At 52.5% G+C, this 14,291-nt stretch overlaps 4 protein-coding genes across 4 annotated transcripts; 2 read left to right on the forward strand and 2 right to left on the reverse strand.

Annotated features, from left to right (window-relative positions):
- Window positions 1-900: 900 nt before the first annotated feature.
- On the reverse strand, window positions 901-2,700 carry DICSQDRAFT_181790 (uncharacterized protein). The gene is made up of 5 exons (XM_007367492.1): window positions 2,554-2,700; window positions 1,882-2,499; window positions 1,336-1,809; window positions 1,089-1,279; window positions 901-1,031 (listed from the first exon to the last, which is right to left on the reverse strand). The coding sequence occupies exons 1-3, from the start codon at window positions 2,671-2,673 to the stop codon at window positions 1,528-1,530; spliced, it is 1,020 nt and encodes a 339-aa protein (XP_007367554.1). The 5' UTR covers window positions 2,674-2,700; the 3' UTR covers window positions 901-1,031; window positions 1,089-1,279; window positions 1,336-1,527.
- Window positions 2,701-5,442: 2,742 nt separating this feature from the next.
- Window positions 5,443-6,383, forward strand: DICSQDRAFT_128131 (uncharacterized protein; the record flags this gene model as incomplete). Its single annotated transcript, XM_007367493.1, has 6 exons — window positions 5,443-5,519; window positions 5,570-5,616; window positions 5,848-5,907; window positions 5,971-5,992; window positions 6,056-6,170; window positions 6,252-6,383. The coding sequence occupies 6 exons, from the start codon at window positions 5,443-5,445 to the stop codon at window positions 6,381-6,383; spliced, it is 453 nt and encodes a 150-aa protein (XP_007367555.1).
- Window positions 6,384-7,222: 839 nt separating this feature from the next.
- Window positions 7,223-11,831, forward strand: DICSQDRAFT_128132 (uncharacterized protein; the record flags this gene model as incomplete). The annotated part of the gene is made up of 21 exons (XM_007367494.1): window positions 7,223-7,245; window positions 7,532-7,550; window positions 7,576-7,650; window positions 7,683-7,750; window positions 7,805-7,814; window positions 7,875-7,970; window positions 8,127-8,145; window positions 8,187-8,222; window positions 8,283-8,294; window positions 8,348-8,363; window positions 8,416-8,623; window positions 8,834-8,861; window positions 8,919-8,988; window positions 9,133-9,247; window positions 9,327-9,451; window positions 9,781-9,808; window positions 10,161-10,251; window positions 10,319-10,390; window positions 10,462-11,480; window positions 11,563-11,623; window positions 11,770-11,831. 21 exons carry the CDS (start codon window positions 7,223-7,225, stop codon window positions 11,829-11,831), a joined length of 2,253 nt encoding a protein of 750 aa, XP_007367556.1.
- A 290-nt stretch (window positions 11,832-12,121) lies between these two features.
- DICSQDRAFT_148352 (uncharacterized protein) lies at window positions 12,122-13,624 on the reverse strand (the record flags this gene model as incomplete). The annotated part of the gene is made up of 6 exons (XM_007367495.1): window positions 12,122-12,290; window positions 12,349-12,491; window positions 12,544-13,000; window positions 13,077-13,259; window positions 13,473-13,528; window positions 13,583-13,624. The coding sequence occupies 6 exons, from the start codon at window positions 13,622-13,624 to the stop codon at window positions 12,122-12,124; spliced, it is 1,050 nt and encodes a 349-aa protein (XP_007367557.1).
- Between the last annotated feature and the right edge of the window lie 667 nt (window positions 13,625-14,291).

The following is a 14,291-nucleotide window of genomic DNA, read 5'->3' on the forward strand; positions in this document are numbered from 1 at the left end:
GGACAATTCATCCGACTGGCAATATACTGAACGAATAAAGACAGTCAGAGACGCCGTATGTATACTTCCTTCCTCTCATGCCTCAGCCAGGAGTTATTCACGATCAATTCACAGAAATGGGATCGCTTATTTGAGAAACCCGGTCTTATGAAGAACATCCGCAGGAAATGAATTCTTACGTCGGACAAGATGGCAGAAGAGTGAGAGCGATTCCCTGTCTTGGTCTACGGATGGGGAAAAACACGCCAATTCCTGATAGACAGAGGCCTTTCGCGAACGAATGAAACGGCATGTTCTTGGAACGGTCGAACCGTACTGTCGACGAGGCGTCGGAGCTTCGCGGGACACGTGGATGAATTTGACGAATCAATGGTGACGCTGGAAACGGAGATGAAGTCTTTGGGGCACCAGACCGAAGCCTTGGTGGTACCTTGACGAAGACCTCGTCGCCGTATGTGAACTTCTTCACACTGAATAACTGCTCACCAACTTCCCTTTGATTGAACTTAGGACCTGTCGACTGCGGAGTACTGGCACCCAGATGCGACTCTGATCTGAATCATTGGCATACCTTTGTCAGCTTTGTCGCCCTCCAGTACCTTTGTATGTGATAGCTCTTGGTTGACGTCAAGAAGAGATGATACAAGGATGAGCAAATCTCCATAACGTCCTATTGTACAACAGTGGGTATATCAAATAAGAGATAGACAAAAATCGATAAGACTGGAGGGACCTACAACGAGGGTTATAACCCAAAGGGCAAATAGCCCTTGTTGGGATCAACCCACCCTTTTACCCGGGCCGAAATGAAAACCGACACCGGTGTGAGGGGTAAGGGAGGGTTGATCCCCACAAGGGCTATTTGCCCTTTGGGTTATAACCCTCGTTGTAGTCTCTACAAGACTGATACACATCTTACAACGATAAACGACAGATCCTCTCGACCCAGCTCGAGTCACAACCTACTAACGAGATCGGCTAGGAATGCCTCGTCGAACGCGACACATTGCATACGCCATACAAGCATTCGCTTGAACAGCGATGAGACCTCAGCGCATAGCCTATAAACAGGGGTATAGCGACTCACTTCTTGCCCACTCTCGTACGCACTCATCATGTCCTCTACGGCGACTTCGCATTTCTCATCTTTATCTGCGAGTGTGACAGCGACCTCCTCCGCTGTCGCCTCACCGTCATGAGTGCGCCGTGTCCAAATGCGGACGCGGATGTCCTTGTATTTTGACTTAGAGGCGATGCCATTGGCCCATTTGCTTCGCAGCTGTGCGATAGCTGTCGGTCCCCAGCAAATGAATCGAGGTTGGGGATGACACTTACCGAGGGCAAGAGAGCCCTATACTCTTCAGCCGACAGTCGCTCCCCGAGTGTCAGTCTATACTCCCCCATGTACTTGTAATGCGAGCCCTTCAGCCCGACGAACACCGTCTGGACGTCGCCCATCCACTCGATCTCCTCGTTCGCGCGCAGCAGCAATCCCTGCATGCCGACATTCGAGGGGAGCCGCGGATTCTACTTGAGCGTCGGGAAGAGGAAGTTGCGCCCGCTCGTCGTGACACACATCCGCGTCGCGTTCCCGCCGTATAACTCGGCCAGGCGGTGACGGTTGACAGTCGGTTGAAGAAGGGTTGGGTCGGCAATGTGGACGAGGAAGCGCGTCAGACCGGCCAAGCGATCGTTGGATGCCGCGACGGGAGATGGGGGAGATAGAAGTAGGCTTACGCGTCGCAGGGGAAGGGGCTCCGGCGGACGCTGTTGTGTACCTGGGTCTGGGTGAGAGCGACTTGCAGGCGGCTGCCCACGAGGTGGTTCCAAGACATCCTCTTCAGTTTGCAGCAACAAAAGCTACGTGTGAAGGATCCTCACCTTATCGCTGATCGTGACTGGGCGCACTGGGCTCAGTGGTTTCGATGGTGTCGGTTGTTTCAGATTCGACTTTTCCTCGCGAGGGGCATTTTGCCTCCGTGAAGGGCGTTTTGGGGACGCAGTCGGGCCAGAAAATGTCCGCCTCGATGGTACATAGGACGGGTCTCTCCCATCGTCCACCTCGACCGGTGGAAAGGGCAGATCGAAGGAAGGCTCCCACGAAGGAGGGACGTTTGCAGGCGGGATCAGAGACGGTCTATTCCTTCTGGTCGTGTACGTGACTTGCGTTCGAAGGCGAGGAGCAGGGCGGGGACGGGAGCTTGAAGGAGAGTCACCGTTAGAAGAAAGACTAGTCAATGACGAGTCGGAGGAGAATCCCGATAGATCTTCAAGCCCCGATTGCACGGGCGACGAAGGGGCATGCTTCTTTTCCGAAATTTGAGCCGATGGAGTCATCGTGATCGAAGATCTACGTCTGGGAGGAACAGCAACGAAGTCGAATTTCTCGAGTTTCCGTCTCTTGACCGCGGGCTGTTTTCCCTTGGCTTCTCTAGACGAGGAAAAGAAGTATGGCATGCTTTCTGGCTGAGGTGATGTTTCTCGCCTTTTGGAGAGGCCCTGTGGAAGGTGTCAACAGGCTTTGCTTATCGTGGTCACCTCTCAGAAACATACCGTTGTTCTCGGCTGCACGCTTTGGGAACTGATTCTCATTACTTCTAAGCTCTCGTCGCTGTGGGGGATGAAAAGAGGCTGGTTTGCACTTCCGGCAGCAGATAGAGGAGGCGTGCTCATCTTGGGTTCGGCAGGCTTGCGAGCTGCCTGCGAGAGTCGTTATCTAGAAAGTAAGCACCAGCAGACAGAGGGAATCAAACAGCTGTACGTTACTAGGCACTGCTGCAAGGGAGACGAACTGTGCTGCAGGAGCACGGTTCTCCCCATTCATCGATACCGATCCCTCTGCCAACGAGATGTGCTGCTGCTCACGCTTCTGCTCCATGTAAGCGACCTTCGCCTTGAGCCCGACGTTGTCCTGTCGCAGTTTTTGAATCTCAGCTGCCTGGGCTGCGAATTCGGCCTCATAGAGTTGTAGCTTTATCTTGAGCTTGCGAACTTCATCACTGTGGTCGGCCATGATGTCGGTTGTAACAGTTCCAAGGGCATCCTCCCATTTCCTGGAGCCGTGTGAAGCCTTCTAGCCGACTCGATGGTACGGCCCGGTAAATGCCGATTCCGATTACCTCTCTCAGAAGGTAATTGCTATACTCTCCATCTACCCATACTCAACGGCTGAACATTAACTCACGACAATGCACACGACGTCGCAAAAAATTCCAAACATCCCCAATGTACGCTCATCATATAGTACCTGGACTCGGAGGGAAACGTCGGGATTTGCCTGAAAGGGAACCTTCGCCATCGACGGCCTGTGCTCTTCAGCGTCTATCGGTCTCATCAATATGCAGCGACTTGTAGTGCTGACGTGTTCAAGTGAGAGCTAGTTCCCCGCGTCACCGTCTTCGTACTTCATTCACCGACAAAGCTAACAACAGGTGAACTATTACCCCATGCGGCTGCTCCTCAACGCTCCGGGCCGTGTTCGTCATTTCAGTAACTATCGACATTACATTCTATGCTGAACTTGAAGTCGGGGACGAGCCTCAAGCTGCCGCCCGGTAGCAGTATACCTGGTATTCAGAAGGAAACATCCGGATCACACAAGGAATGGCACTTTTGCACTGAATCGGCAAGCCGGCAAGCGACGGCGACGGGCATAATGGCGTTGACCCTGCAGTGGACAGTACGTCGTGAGTTTTTAATCGTCATATACTACACCTCCTCTGTCGACAATGTGCAGTGTATGTATCCAGGGGATGCTCACTACACCAGGCGCCCACTCCTTCGGGTGTGCTTGACCCATGTGCCAGTTCCTCATGACGATGTCGGTGTAAATGCCAGTATGTCGCAACCAGTGTTGATCTGTGGCAGGGTTCCAATCCCTCACTCCGACTGCAGCCTAGCCATTAACTGACAGACGGTTGTAGGAAGCATGATGTTGTTATTCAATGCAGCCTGCAAAGACAGCACAACACTTCCACGGCTGATACCTTCGCACGCATAGCCCGATCGGACGGTATAAATGGCACCCCCCGGTGTTGCTGCCTGTCAAATCGCTGTTCTCGGAGCCACTTTTGGGCTGAAGCATGGTTGACCGTCACTGCGATGTCACAGATGGTCGCCGGATGGGCATATATACACGAGACCGATCGTGCCCCGCGTGCGTATACCCAGCATCTCCCTTCTTTTCCCTGCTTGTCCATCATGGACGCTTCGAACTCAGCAAACAAGGCCCCGATAAGATTTCCCTTCTCTAAGGATCAACGATTGGGGCGGATCTCTTAGGAACTTTCTTCGGGCTGATGTATGACCAGAGTCTCATGCTGAGCTATTGACGTGAGCATCTTACGTCTAGATTATATGGTTTGAGTGTACACTAGCTGTACAAGTACTATCGTCTCTTTGCCGTAGACGCGCTACTTATCCGCATTTTGGTATGTTCAGTGAATCCATCTCTGGTTACGCCACCGGATGACCCCTCTGCAACTTAGGTCCTTCTGGTCATGTAAGCGATCACAAAACATCCTCGGCATGATGGTCTCGAGCAATGACCAGGGCGCTGCAAACGCTTCACGCGATTTTGACCATGTATTTCTGGTGAGAATTATGGCTCGGCCTGATATCAGAAGTAAAACGTTGGAATCAGCTATCACATACTCGTGACAGACTACTTTGCGCCTCAATTCGAGCCTAACGTTTGGTGAGACACGTGGTACAAGACCGTGTATGTTATAGCCTGCTCATGTCGTGATCCCAGGTCATTGGAGGTGAGTGCCCGTTGGCATGAAAAATATATCACGTTGATGCCATACCTCCAAATTGCACTCACATACTGCCTTTGATTACAGTAAGAATTTTACGACTTCTGGTCTTCAGACAGATGTGGGTCCCTGCTCATTATCCGGTCAGATGGCGCTGCTCATATACATAATCAAGCTTTTTCGCTTGACGCATCGCCTTGCGTGAGTGCCAGTCTGTTATCAGCTGCATTCTCCCTAATGGCTGTACTCAGTTGGCTCCCGCTATCGTCTCATTGCGGTGAGCCACGATGCGAGGTCATCGCGATCTTGACTCTGAGCGGCCATGATAGGTGTTCTTCATGATCGCAGAATTTGGTTTGTGCGAACTCTTATGGCCTTATACAACGATACTTGACATTGGATGTGACAAACCTACGATTTTCGATAGATATGACTGCACTCATAAATGAACGTCTCAAGTGATATTTGCTGACTCGTACCAGTTACGACATACTTCACGTAATCCGAATTGTGGTCTGTCTGTTTCTCTGACACTAATCAGCACCTCAAAGCATCGGAACACCGTCCCTGAATAACCTCCGGAATCTTCCTCGAATTTTGAGGGTATGTTATTATCGGCTGGACCGTGTTCGGAGCCTGAATTGATCTCTCGAACTGATAGGCATTCATCTCGGCGACTGTCGCGATGCCCTTCCTGGTGGATCTTCTCCTTGCCATTGCACTCACCTCCGTGCTGAGACTGAGTCGTTCTACCTCGAAACAGTGAGGAGTTTGTCAAAACCGTACCGTGTTCAGTGTCTGATCCTGTACAGAGCCAAGTCAAGATCTGACTTCGTGGTGATCTATGTCGTGAACACGGGTAAGCCTTGTGAACTAAAAAAAAACGGCTATCCGGGACAGGGGCTTATTATCAGTATCTACTAGGTGTACTTCACTGGTAGGTGTATTCTCGAGTCCTAACGTATGACCACTGGCTCAAGCACGTACGGCAGCATTTCCAATGCCATTTCATTCATATTGGTAAGCGGGTCCGAATGCGTACTATGCGTACTAAGTCAGACATCATCAAATCCACCTCGTTTACGGACAGTGTCGGCTTCCCCTACGACTTCGTCGGTGTACTTGCTCTTCAGCATCATCGCCACGCGCCGTGAGTGTTTGGGTGTTATCGTCATTTCGTTTGCTCATCGGGTCAGTGATCTCTCTTGTGCAGTGTATGCAAACACCATGCCTGTGTAAGTCTCAGGCCACAAGCGCTCATTGACCAAATTCCTGTCATGCCCATCGTTCCATTTCAGACTCAATTCCCGTGACACCGACAAAGGCCTCATTATTTTCGACAACACATCCGGCCCCAGTGCCATAGAGCGCGCGAACCGCCGAGCAATCGCCCAGACGTGGAACATTCCCCAGGTGGGTCACTGGGAGAGACCGGCGATATCAAGGGATGGGAAGTGACCTTGTTGCGCGTGCTGCGATCCCCCCCTGTTATAGGTACCGGAGAGCGCCCCCGGGAGCATCCAAATTGGGATAGCGACGGAAACAGAGGGAAGGAAGTTAGACTTCCAGGTGGCGACAACGGCATCCATACAAGGGGCGGAGAAGGAGGGCAGGTCGATGCTTTGACAGGAGCATATCAAGTGAGTCGTCTCTGATCTGTTGGGTGTTTGCAGAGCCATGCTGAGCCATGCTTCACAAAGATCTAGGAACGATGGCATCACATGAAGCTATAGAGATGACATTTCATCTGCTTCCCTTGCTTCTGCGTGCATGATGTATCCCAAGGGAAGAACTCTGTTGAGGTCAGTCTTCCAGTTCTGTGATGATCAGCTCTTTATTTTCTCGGAAATGAGAGTTTCGGTCTCACCGTGGGCTCGCATAGTCAATTGCGGCCGCTTAAGGTGGCCTCACCGCGCTCTATCGCTCTCCACGTGCTTTAGATCCTGAATAGAATGGAATGCATTATGTTGCCAGGTGCTCCCTACAAGCGCATGATTGCCAGGTGTGGGAAGGTGCTGTTGATGGAACAAATAAGGTGTACCTTTCACCGACGGCGGAGTCAAGCCTGAGAGAGGTGGCACGAGCACTTTGATACCTGCTCGCGTCATCGAGTTTGCCGAAACCTTTGAGAGGTCTCAAGATCTCACCGGTCACCCACAATCGCATCCGGGGCCGAGCCGTGTATACTGCAGCAAGAGGCCTCATGGGAAAGTCTGCTCCCATCACCTTTTCATGGAGAATAGTCACACGGTACCGTTGCTTAGCTTCACTGATGCGGCCAGTTCCCACTGGACGGCTGCGCAGGCATCGCCCCGAAGGCACGTAGTCGGTCAGTCTCCGTTATAGCCTCCGTAATGGCGACAAATTTTCCTGATATAGATCACGCGGTGCTGGTGTCTACCACGGATTGACTTTATATACCCTCCACAAGTCATACGGTACTTTCTGATCCCCTCTTCTCCGAGATGACCAGCGTCTCTACAATCACGTCAGTTCTAGTTCCGACTCCTGACTCTATTACCCCGACAACACCACAAATTGATACGAGGGCGCTGGGAGTTGACTTGCTCCAGACTTTCTTTGGACTAATGTCAGTCTCCTTTGTTGATCCCGCCGTTCGTGTAGCGCTAATGGCTGCGGTATACTAGATTGTATGGACTCGGTGTCCACCAGACCTACAGATACTTCCGTTCGTTTCCTACGGATGCAGTATTCGTCCGCACATTGGTGAGATTCTAGCCTTCTCATACGCGTCATACTATCTTACTCTGTAGACAAGGTCGTACTTGTCATGTAAGAACTGATGGTTCATACACAGTTAACTCAGATCAGCTCATCGTCGTGTGTCAAGGGTCTTGGAGACGGTTCATGCCGTCTTCGGGATGCATTCTTGGTAAGCAATGCGATATTGTATGAGATTGACAGCGTTTCTCACCCGGAAGAAGCTACTACCTGATGGTGACCCATTTCTTCTCTCCAGTGAAGGGTGTTTGGTAAGCGCTGCATCATAGTAGGTTCGTAGCAATATGCTCATCATGAATCATTAGGTCCTTGGATGTGAGTGCGTCTTCTGCTATCGGTCTCCCATGCTATTACCGGCTCACCGCTACTCCGCAGTCAATTGCGGCCGTTTCGGTGAGGCTCATGAATTTTAGGCAGGGAGTAGAATGCCTGAAATGCCCCCAAGAGCGCTATTATTCTGGTCTCGCAAATGTGAGTGTCTAGTCCCTTTACCGTTGTGGGAATCCTCTGAGCTTCTCCATTCAGTTTCTTTGCCCGTCGGGTTTTTCTCTGTATGTGTTCGAGAACAACGTCTTTACAACATATCTCGCCATTTCCTCACATGACCTCAGTAGGAACAATTTATAGGATTATTGTGGCAATCGCAGTGAGTATGTGCCGAATGTCCGACTCTGCTCGGTTCTCAAGCTTTAGGTAAGATGCTGGCAATTGTAGGAGAAATCGGTGCGTACTGCGATCATCAGACATGCCAGTGGTATTATATCGTTGACATGACGATTTCAGTCCTGTCTATTGGTGAGTCATTCGAGTCATACACATAGTGGGGCGTGTTCAATCGTACTTGTTAGGCGCGACGCATTTGAGGTGAGTTTATCCAGGACGTTGAGCATAGCATCGCTGAAATGCGTCTTGGCAGCTTTCTGGTAGCGACAGAGGCCCAGGACTTGAGCGCCTTGCGAGTAAATGTCCTGAGATTCATCTCACGTGAAACGAAGTTCTCAATGACCCGTGTGACCCACGCAGAAGCTCATTATCGCTACGCTTGGACTACCACTCTTGGCGGATCTCCTCTTCTCAGGAGCCCTTATCACAGTCCTATATCGCAGTCGAGCTGGAATCGATCGGTAAGCAAACATTTCCTTTGATTACTTTTGGGCTCAGATGTCGTGCCAGAACCGAGTCTATTGCAGACCTCTTAACTATGTACGTCGTGAACACTGGTGAGCTTCTCTAGAGTCGACCTGATATACGGCTGAGCTTCTCTTTAGGAGTATTGCACTGGTACAGCTGTTCTTCTCCTCCTTGAAATCTGCCGTTAACTCCCATTATAACAGCATATGCAACGCAGTGGCGTTCTGCATCGTGAGTGACCTCTTTTGGTACACGTCTCCTTTCCGGGGCTTCCTGACGGATGTCTAGGCTCTGGGAACGTCCGCCGCTGCTATATCCCGTTCCCTGAACCTCATATTCAGCACGTTGGCTATGCGCTGTAAGTGTTCAGTGCACGCGATTACAGAGACAAATGACCTCATTTATCTTTCCCGACTAGTCTACGCGATTTCTTTGCTGTCGGCGTAGGTTTCGCTCCACGACCTGACTGGCGTTACTGGAGTTGAGCACTTTGATTGTCTAGACTCAACTCACGACAGTTCAATCGAGGGATAGTCGTTGTAGACGACGTATCAGGCCCTAATATCTTCCACCTTGCGCACCGTCGTGCAGTAGCTGAGACTTGGAATGTCCCCCAGGTGAGAGACTGTTTACAATTCGGAGCTGCGGACGTGTACGATGACCTTACTTGCGGCGCATTGTGACGCCCGTTCATAGGTTGAAGACAGAGCATTGAACACCATTCAGATTGGAGTTTCCACAGAGATGGAAGGTCGTAAATGGGATTTCAAGACGTCGAGCTTGAGCAGGAGTGGTACTGATCAGGAATTGGATCAGGAGTTGTGAGAAGCTTAGTTCGACAAGCAGTGTTGAATGAGTGCTCACGGCACTACTCCTGTCCATGAGGGGTATCGTATAGTACATGTCATATGGACGGCGCGGGCATTGCTTTGCTTGCATAACTGCCATCGTGGAAGAACTCTCGTTATGAACCGAACCACCCTCATAAGAAATCACAAGGCATTCGCGAGAGAATGTAGCAGATATCGTGCCAACGTGGACCCCAGCACCGTGGATGGCTCTCACAATAGATGATTGTCTTCGTCTCCGTACAGTTCTGCGTGTCCACAACCTAACAGACCATCTCATCCCCTTCACGTGACCACAATAGCGAGTTCGAGTCTACGTCGGACGGAAAGGTCTGCATGTGGGGTATTCTGAAGAACATAAAGAGATCTCAAAGACACATCGGTGAAAGAGCATAGATATTCACTTGGGTCGTTATGATCAGTACGCGCCTCGTAACTATACCTAAACGTGTTTGTTCTATCCAGCGAGACAATCGCAAAGGGGTTGTGATGCCACCGAACAGATCCGAGGGCTCAAAGATAATGTATTCAAACAGCAGGTAGGACAAAGTTTGCGGGTCGTGAGACCTACAACCATGAAGGTCCTGATAGGGCCCATATCAGGCGCAAACTCACCACGACTGAGCAGCGCCCATCTCTCATTCTCAACCACCGACACTGATCTATGAATATGACGCCACAGAGCTCAAGGGGATCGACCGCAACGAACTCCTCATTTCCCAACGCTGGATTTCCAGATGGAAGTGGGAGCGGCATCAGGAGGGAAGCTAACAGTACGTTGCGTTCATGTCAGTGACGATTGCTTCAATAACGTCCAAACCACGTACCACGCATATGCAGCTAGTAGCAATTCTATCGCGTCCAACGCCCGACAACAAAGGCCCGGAGGCTTGCTGGCAGGCATAGCCGAACGTCAGTCTTCGTGCAACTTTCCCTCATAATCATCAGTAGTCCTAACCACCACCCGAACTGTCAACTGACAGCACTCCAAGCCGCTGTTCTTGCAGGCTACGGCGTGGACGAGCCTCTTGGAAGGTGTGCCACACGCACGGCCCATGAGCTCATCGCGGCACAAGATAAGAAGGTCGCGGACTGCCTCAATGCGCTCTACAACGAGATGCGGGCGGGGAGTACCCGCGTCGACTTCCTTCGCCAGAAGATGGAGGCGCTCGCACGCGGAGCGTCAGACCGCGACCGGCAGGTGTCACAAGGCGTAAATGCGCAGGGGAACGAGCAAAACAACGTCTCGGAGAGCTCATTCAAGAAGAAGATGGAAGAATTTGAGCAGCACGTCAATAAAGAGACGCGGAATTTGCAAATCTTGTTCGGTAGCTACGTCGATACCGAAAGCCGACGGTTCGACACATTCGTCCGCCAGACCATGAAGGACATCAAGAAGGACATGGAAAGGCGGATCGAGCACGGGCTGAACCGTTTGGGCGAGGATATCCTCAAGCGGACGGCAGCGACGCAGGCTCATGCGGACCGGCGGGTGGCGAGCAGGATCGATATCGTCGAGGGACGGTGGGAGTACTTGGAGAGGAGGATTGGGAACTTGGAGCAATGGAAGAACGCGGACAAGGGCCAGGCCCTTGAAGAGGCGATGAGGGGCATGATGGAGAAGGTCGTCCAGCTGGAGGATAGATTCGTCGGCGAAATCAGCGGCCTCGGCAGGGCCACAAATGGGCTTGAGGGCCGGCTCAAGAAGTGCGAAGAGCAGATCGCGCTCCTCGAGGACGCCCAGATAGCGCAATCCCGGGCGGTACATGACGATGACAAGTCGGACTCAGAGGCATCCACCAAGCCAGAGAAGACCCAGCCAGAGGAGACTCCAGGGACCGGGGTAAACCAGACGACCGAGGTCACGATCAGCTACGAGGAGCGGCTCCGCGCAGTGGAGGAGCGCACGAACAGCCGAATCGACAATCTCGACTCGGAACTCGGTCTCTGCGTCGATAGGCTCCAGAGGCGGATCGTCACGCTGGAGCGTCTGGTAGCTCGGGTGAGTTGGCTTTGTTGCACTCTTACCGACGCCGATGGCCTGACGCTTCCCTTACGTCGGCCGTTGCCGTCGCTGCGTACAGGTTGAAAACGGGGCCCGCAATGGTTTGAGTATTCCCTTCGTGCAAGTGCCCGCCCTAGATGGTACGTATCCTAGCGAATGGCGCATCAATGACCAGGTGAGCGTTTCGCGCATTCCCCTGTAGTAGTCAGTCGTAGCTGATGCGCCCGGTATGCGACACGCAGCCATTCCCTATCCTGCGAGATTTGGCAACGATCAACGCGCTTAGCGTGGAGCAGCTGGCATATGCTCTTGCACGGTACGGGCACGAACACGTCCCGGACAGCGTGAGCCAATGCAAGACGTTGCTTCGTCACGAGATTGGCTTGCGTCGGCTATAAACTCATATGAGCTGTGGATCTTGTTCCTTACATTCTTCGACGTCATCAGCGTGGCCCATCATGTAGTTCGAGGCACTACTTACTCACCATGTAATCTTCATAAGTCCTTCGCGATCGCATGCCAATTATGTAGATATGTCATGACCAATCGAGAAAGAGAGTCTATGGTATTAGCGGCATGTTACTCGACCCATTTTTCTATGTTATACCAACCACCCGAACGTCATCATAGCTAGTGTTTTAGTCCAGAGCGTCACGCGACGCTCGTGTCTTGCTTCCGCCGCTTCCCTTGCCCTCCTCTATGTCATCGAGTGGGACAGGCTCGTAGGCAGGCTGCGACTCCTGGTGCTTGATCCATGTGTACCATATTGAGCCGAGGAGGATAATTGCGATCGATGACGCACGGCCACTGGCGCGAAGATGAGCACGTACAGCGGACGGTGGGAGTGAGATGTATTGAAACTTACTGGCTGACGAGGTCGCCGAAGAGCCAGACCCCTAGCAAGGAGGCGGCGACGCCCCGGACGGCGGAAGAGACCATGTGCGTGATGGGGGAGGTAACCTTGATAGACATCAAGCTCGCCACGCTCATAAGGAAGCCGAAGACACCCTACGAACGAGTGAATACATGAGATGCAGACCAACCGCGCAAGAATGCTCACCGTGATCACGGAGCCGAGAACAAAAGTCGCGAGCGTGCTCATCTCACCCGGTGCAGACTCGTTGGGGCCGAACAGCAGCTTCATGACACCCGGGAACTCTCCCGCAAGCACGATTAGAGGGGCGAGAATGATCGTGCTTAACAAGTTCGTATACCAAGAGAGGTGGAGCGCGCTCCCGTGCACGACGTCCAGGCTCTTCTTGATAACCACCGAGTGTAGCGCCGTGATCATCGAAGAGACGACGCCAAAGAAGACGCCAATCATGGACACCTTAGTGCCATCTAGGAAGACGCCGACGAAGAAGCCCATAGTGACGACGGCGCAGGCGGCGAGAATGCGCAACGAGGGACGGGCGTGGAGGATGAAGAAGGAAGTGCCGACGGTGAAGGGGAGGACCATGCCGCGTGCGACTTGGTAGAAGGAGGCGTCAACGTACTTGAGGGTATAGTTGCTGAAGCTGTTCACGGAAGAAAATGTGGGGATGGCAGAATATGTTAAGAGATCAAACGTGAACAAGGAAATGAGCTGCATACCTAAGCCCAATGACACTCAGGCCAACCATGGGTATCAATCCTTTGCATACTTGAATGTCAAGCTGCAGTGGTAGCTGCAGGAAGCCAAGCGTGTGCGCAATGAGGAACAGAATGACAGCGATGATAAGCTGCGCCAGCAGAAAGAAGAGGGGTGTATCTGTGGTGTTGAGGACCCATTTATTCCTGAGCAAGAGTTAGCATATCGTTGGACGAGGCCGTAGCTCCCGCGTTCGTGTTCATGTTCTGGCGCGCGGACACACCAAAACAGACGAGCACGCTCACCGCGAACGACACTGAGATTCGAAGGAGGCGGTCAAGATGAACACTCACGCCATCACCATCTACGCCGCCGCCCGCGGTAGTATGCTGCGCATTAGCTCCCCTTCCGTCGCACACGCACTCAGAACACGTACAGCCAACGCTGCAACTAAGTAGAAGGACACAGTTCCAGCCTATATGCGTCATGTTAGAATGGGGTGGCAGCACACATGCACACAGATGCTTACAACTAGTGCCCTTGAGGCGGGCGGGTTGGATGATTGCGCCATGACGAGGTCAAGACGTCTGAGAGATGCCCGAGCTCAGAGATAATCGTGTGAGTCGTCGTCTCCAGAAGCACGAACTTCGTCGCTGCAGGTGAAAAAAGCGTCAAACAGGGCCACGGTAGAGACACAGGAGGAGACGAGGGCCAGAGGTGCTGGCGGATAGCAGGCAGGGAAAAGGTGGCACTGCTGGCTGCAGATTGGCCTCGGCTGCGCACCGTCGACGCGGAGGCGCCTACCCCAAGGACGCGTCTCCGAGGAGGGCCGCTCAATTCTTGAGGACGCAGGACGCAGGACGCGGTCAGAGGCCATTGATGGAGGTGATGGGCTAAGCGAGACTAGCCGACGAGCTCGCCTTCGAAACCCCTCGAGCGACGATAACACTCATCCCCCCTCACAAAGTGCCTCAAGGGTAATGTCAATCGACGCGGAAAGCCTTCGTCTCCAACATACTCGCGATTCATATTTTTCTGTTAGGTTTGGGACACGACAGACCCCTTGGAAAACAACGAGCACAAGAGATGAGGTTGGTACCTTGCCATATGCGGCAGGTTCGGCTAGCCCATCACATCCATCAGTTGTGCTCTGAGTGCGTCCTGCGTCCTGCGTCCTCAAGAATTGAGCGGCCCTAGGCGCACGTCGCGTCGCGCGTCGTGCTCCCGCCTCCTGGACT

Source organism: Dichomitus squalens, assembly GCF_000275845.1.
Source record: "Dichomitus squalens LYAD-421 SS1 unplaced genomic scaffold DICSQscaffold_26, whole genome shotgun sequence".
Taxonomy (NCBI): Eukaryota; Fungi; Basidiomycota; class Agaricomycetes; order Polyporales; family Polyporaceae; genus Dichomitus; species Dichomitus squalens.

What these genes read in the sequence shown, in the direction of transcription:
- DICSQDRAFT_181790 (XM_007367492.1), bottom strand. Translation starts at nt 2,673, where the DNA reads ATGAGCACGCCTCCTCTATCTGCTGCCGGAAGTGCAAACCAGCCTCTT. An exon ending in GCGTGCAGCCGAGAACAACG is followed by an intron (nt 2,500 to 2,553) that starts GTATGTTTCTGA and finishes CACCTTCCACAG; the next exon opens with GGCCTCTCCAAAAGGCGAGA. An exon ending in CAGTCACGATCAGCGATAAG is followed by an intron (nt 1,810 to 1,881) that starts GTGAGGATCCTT and finishes CCTCGTGGGCAG; the next exon opens with CCGCCTGCAAGTCGCTCTCA.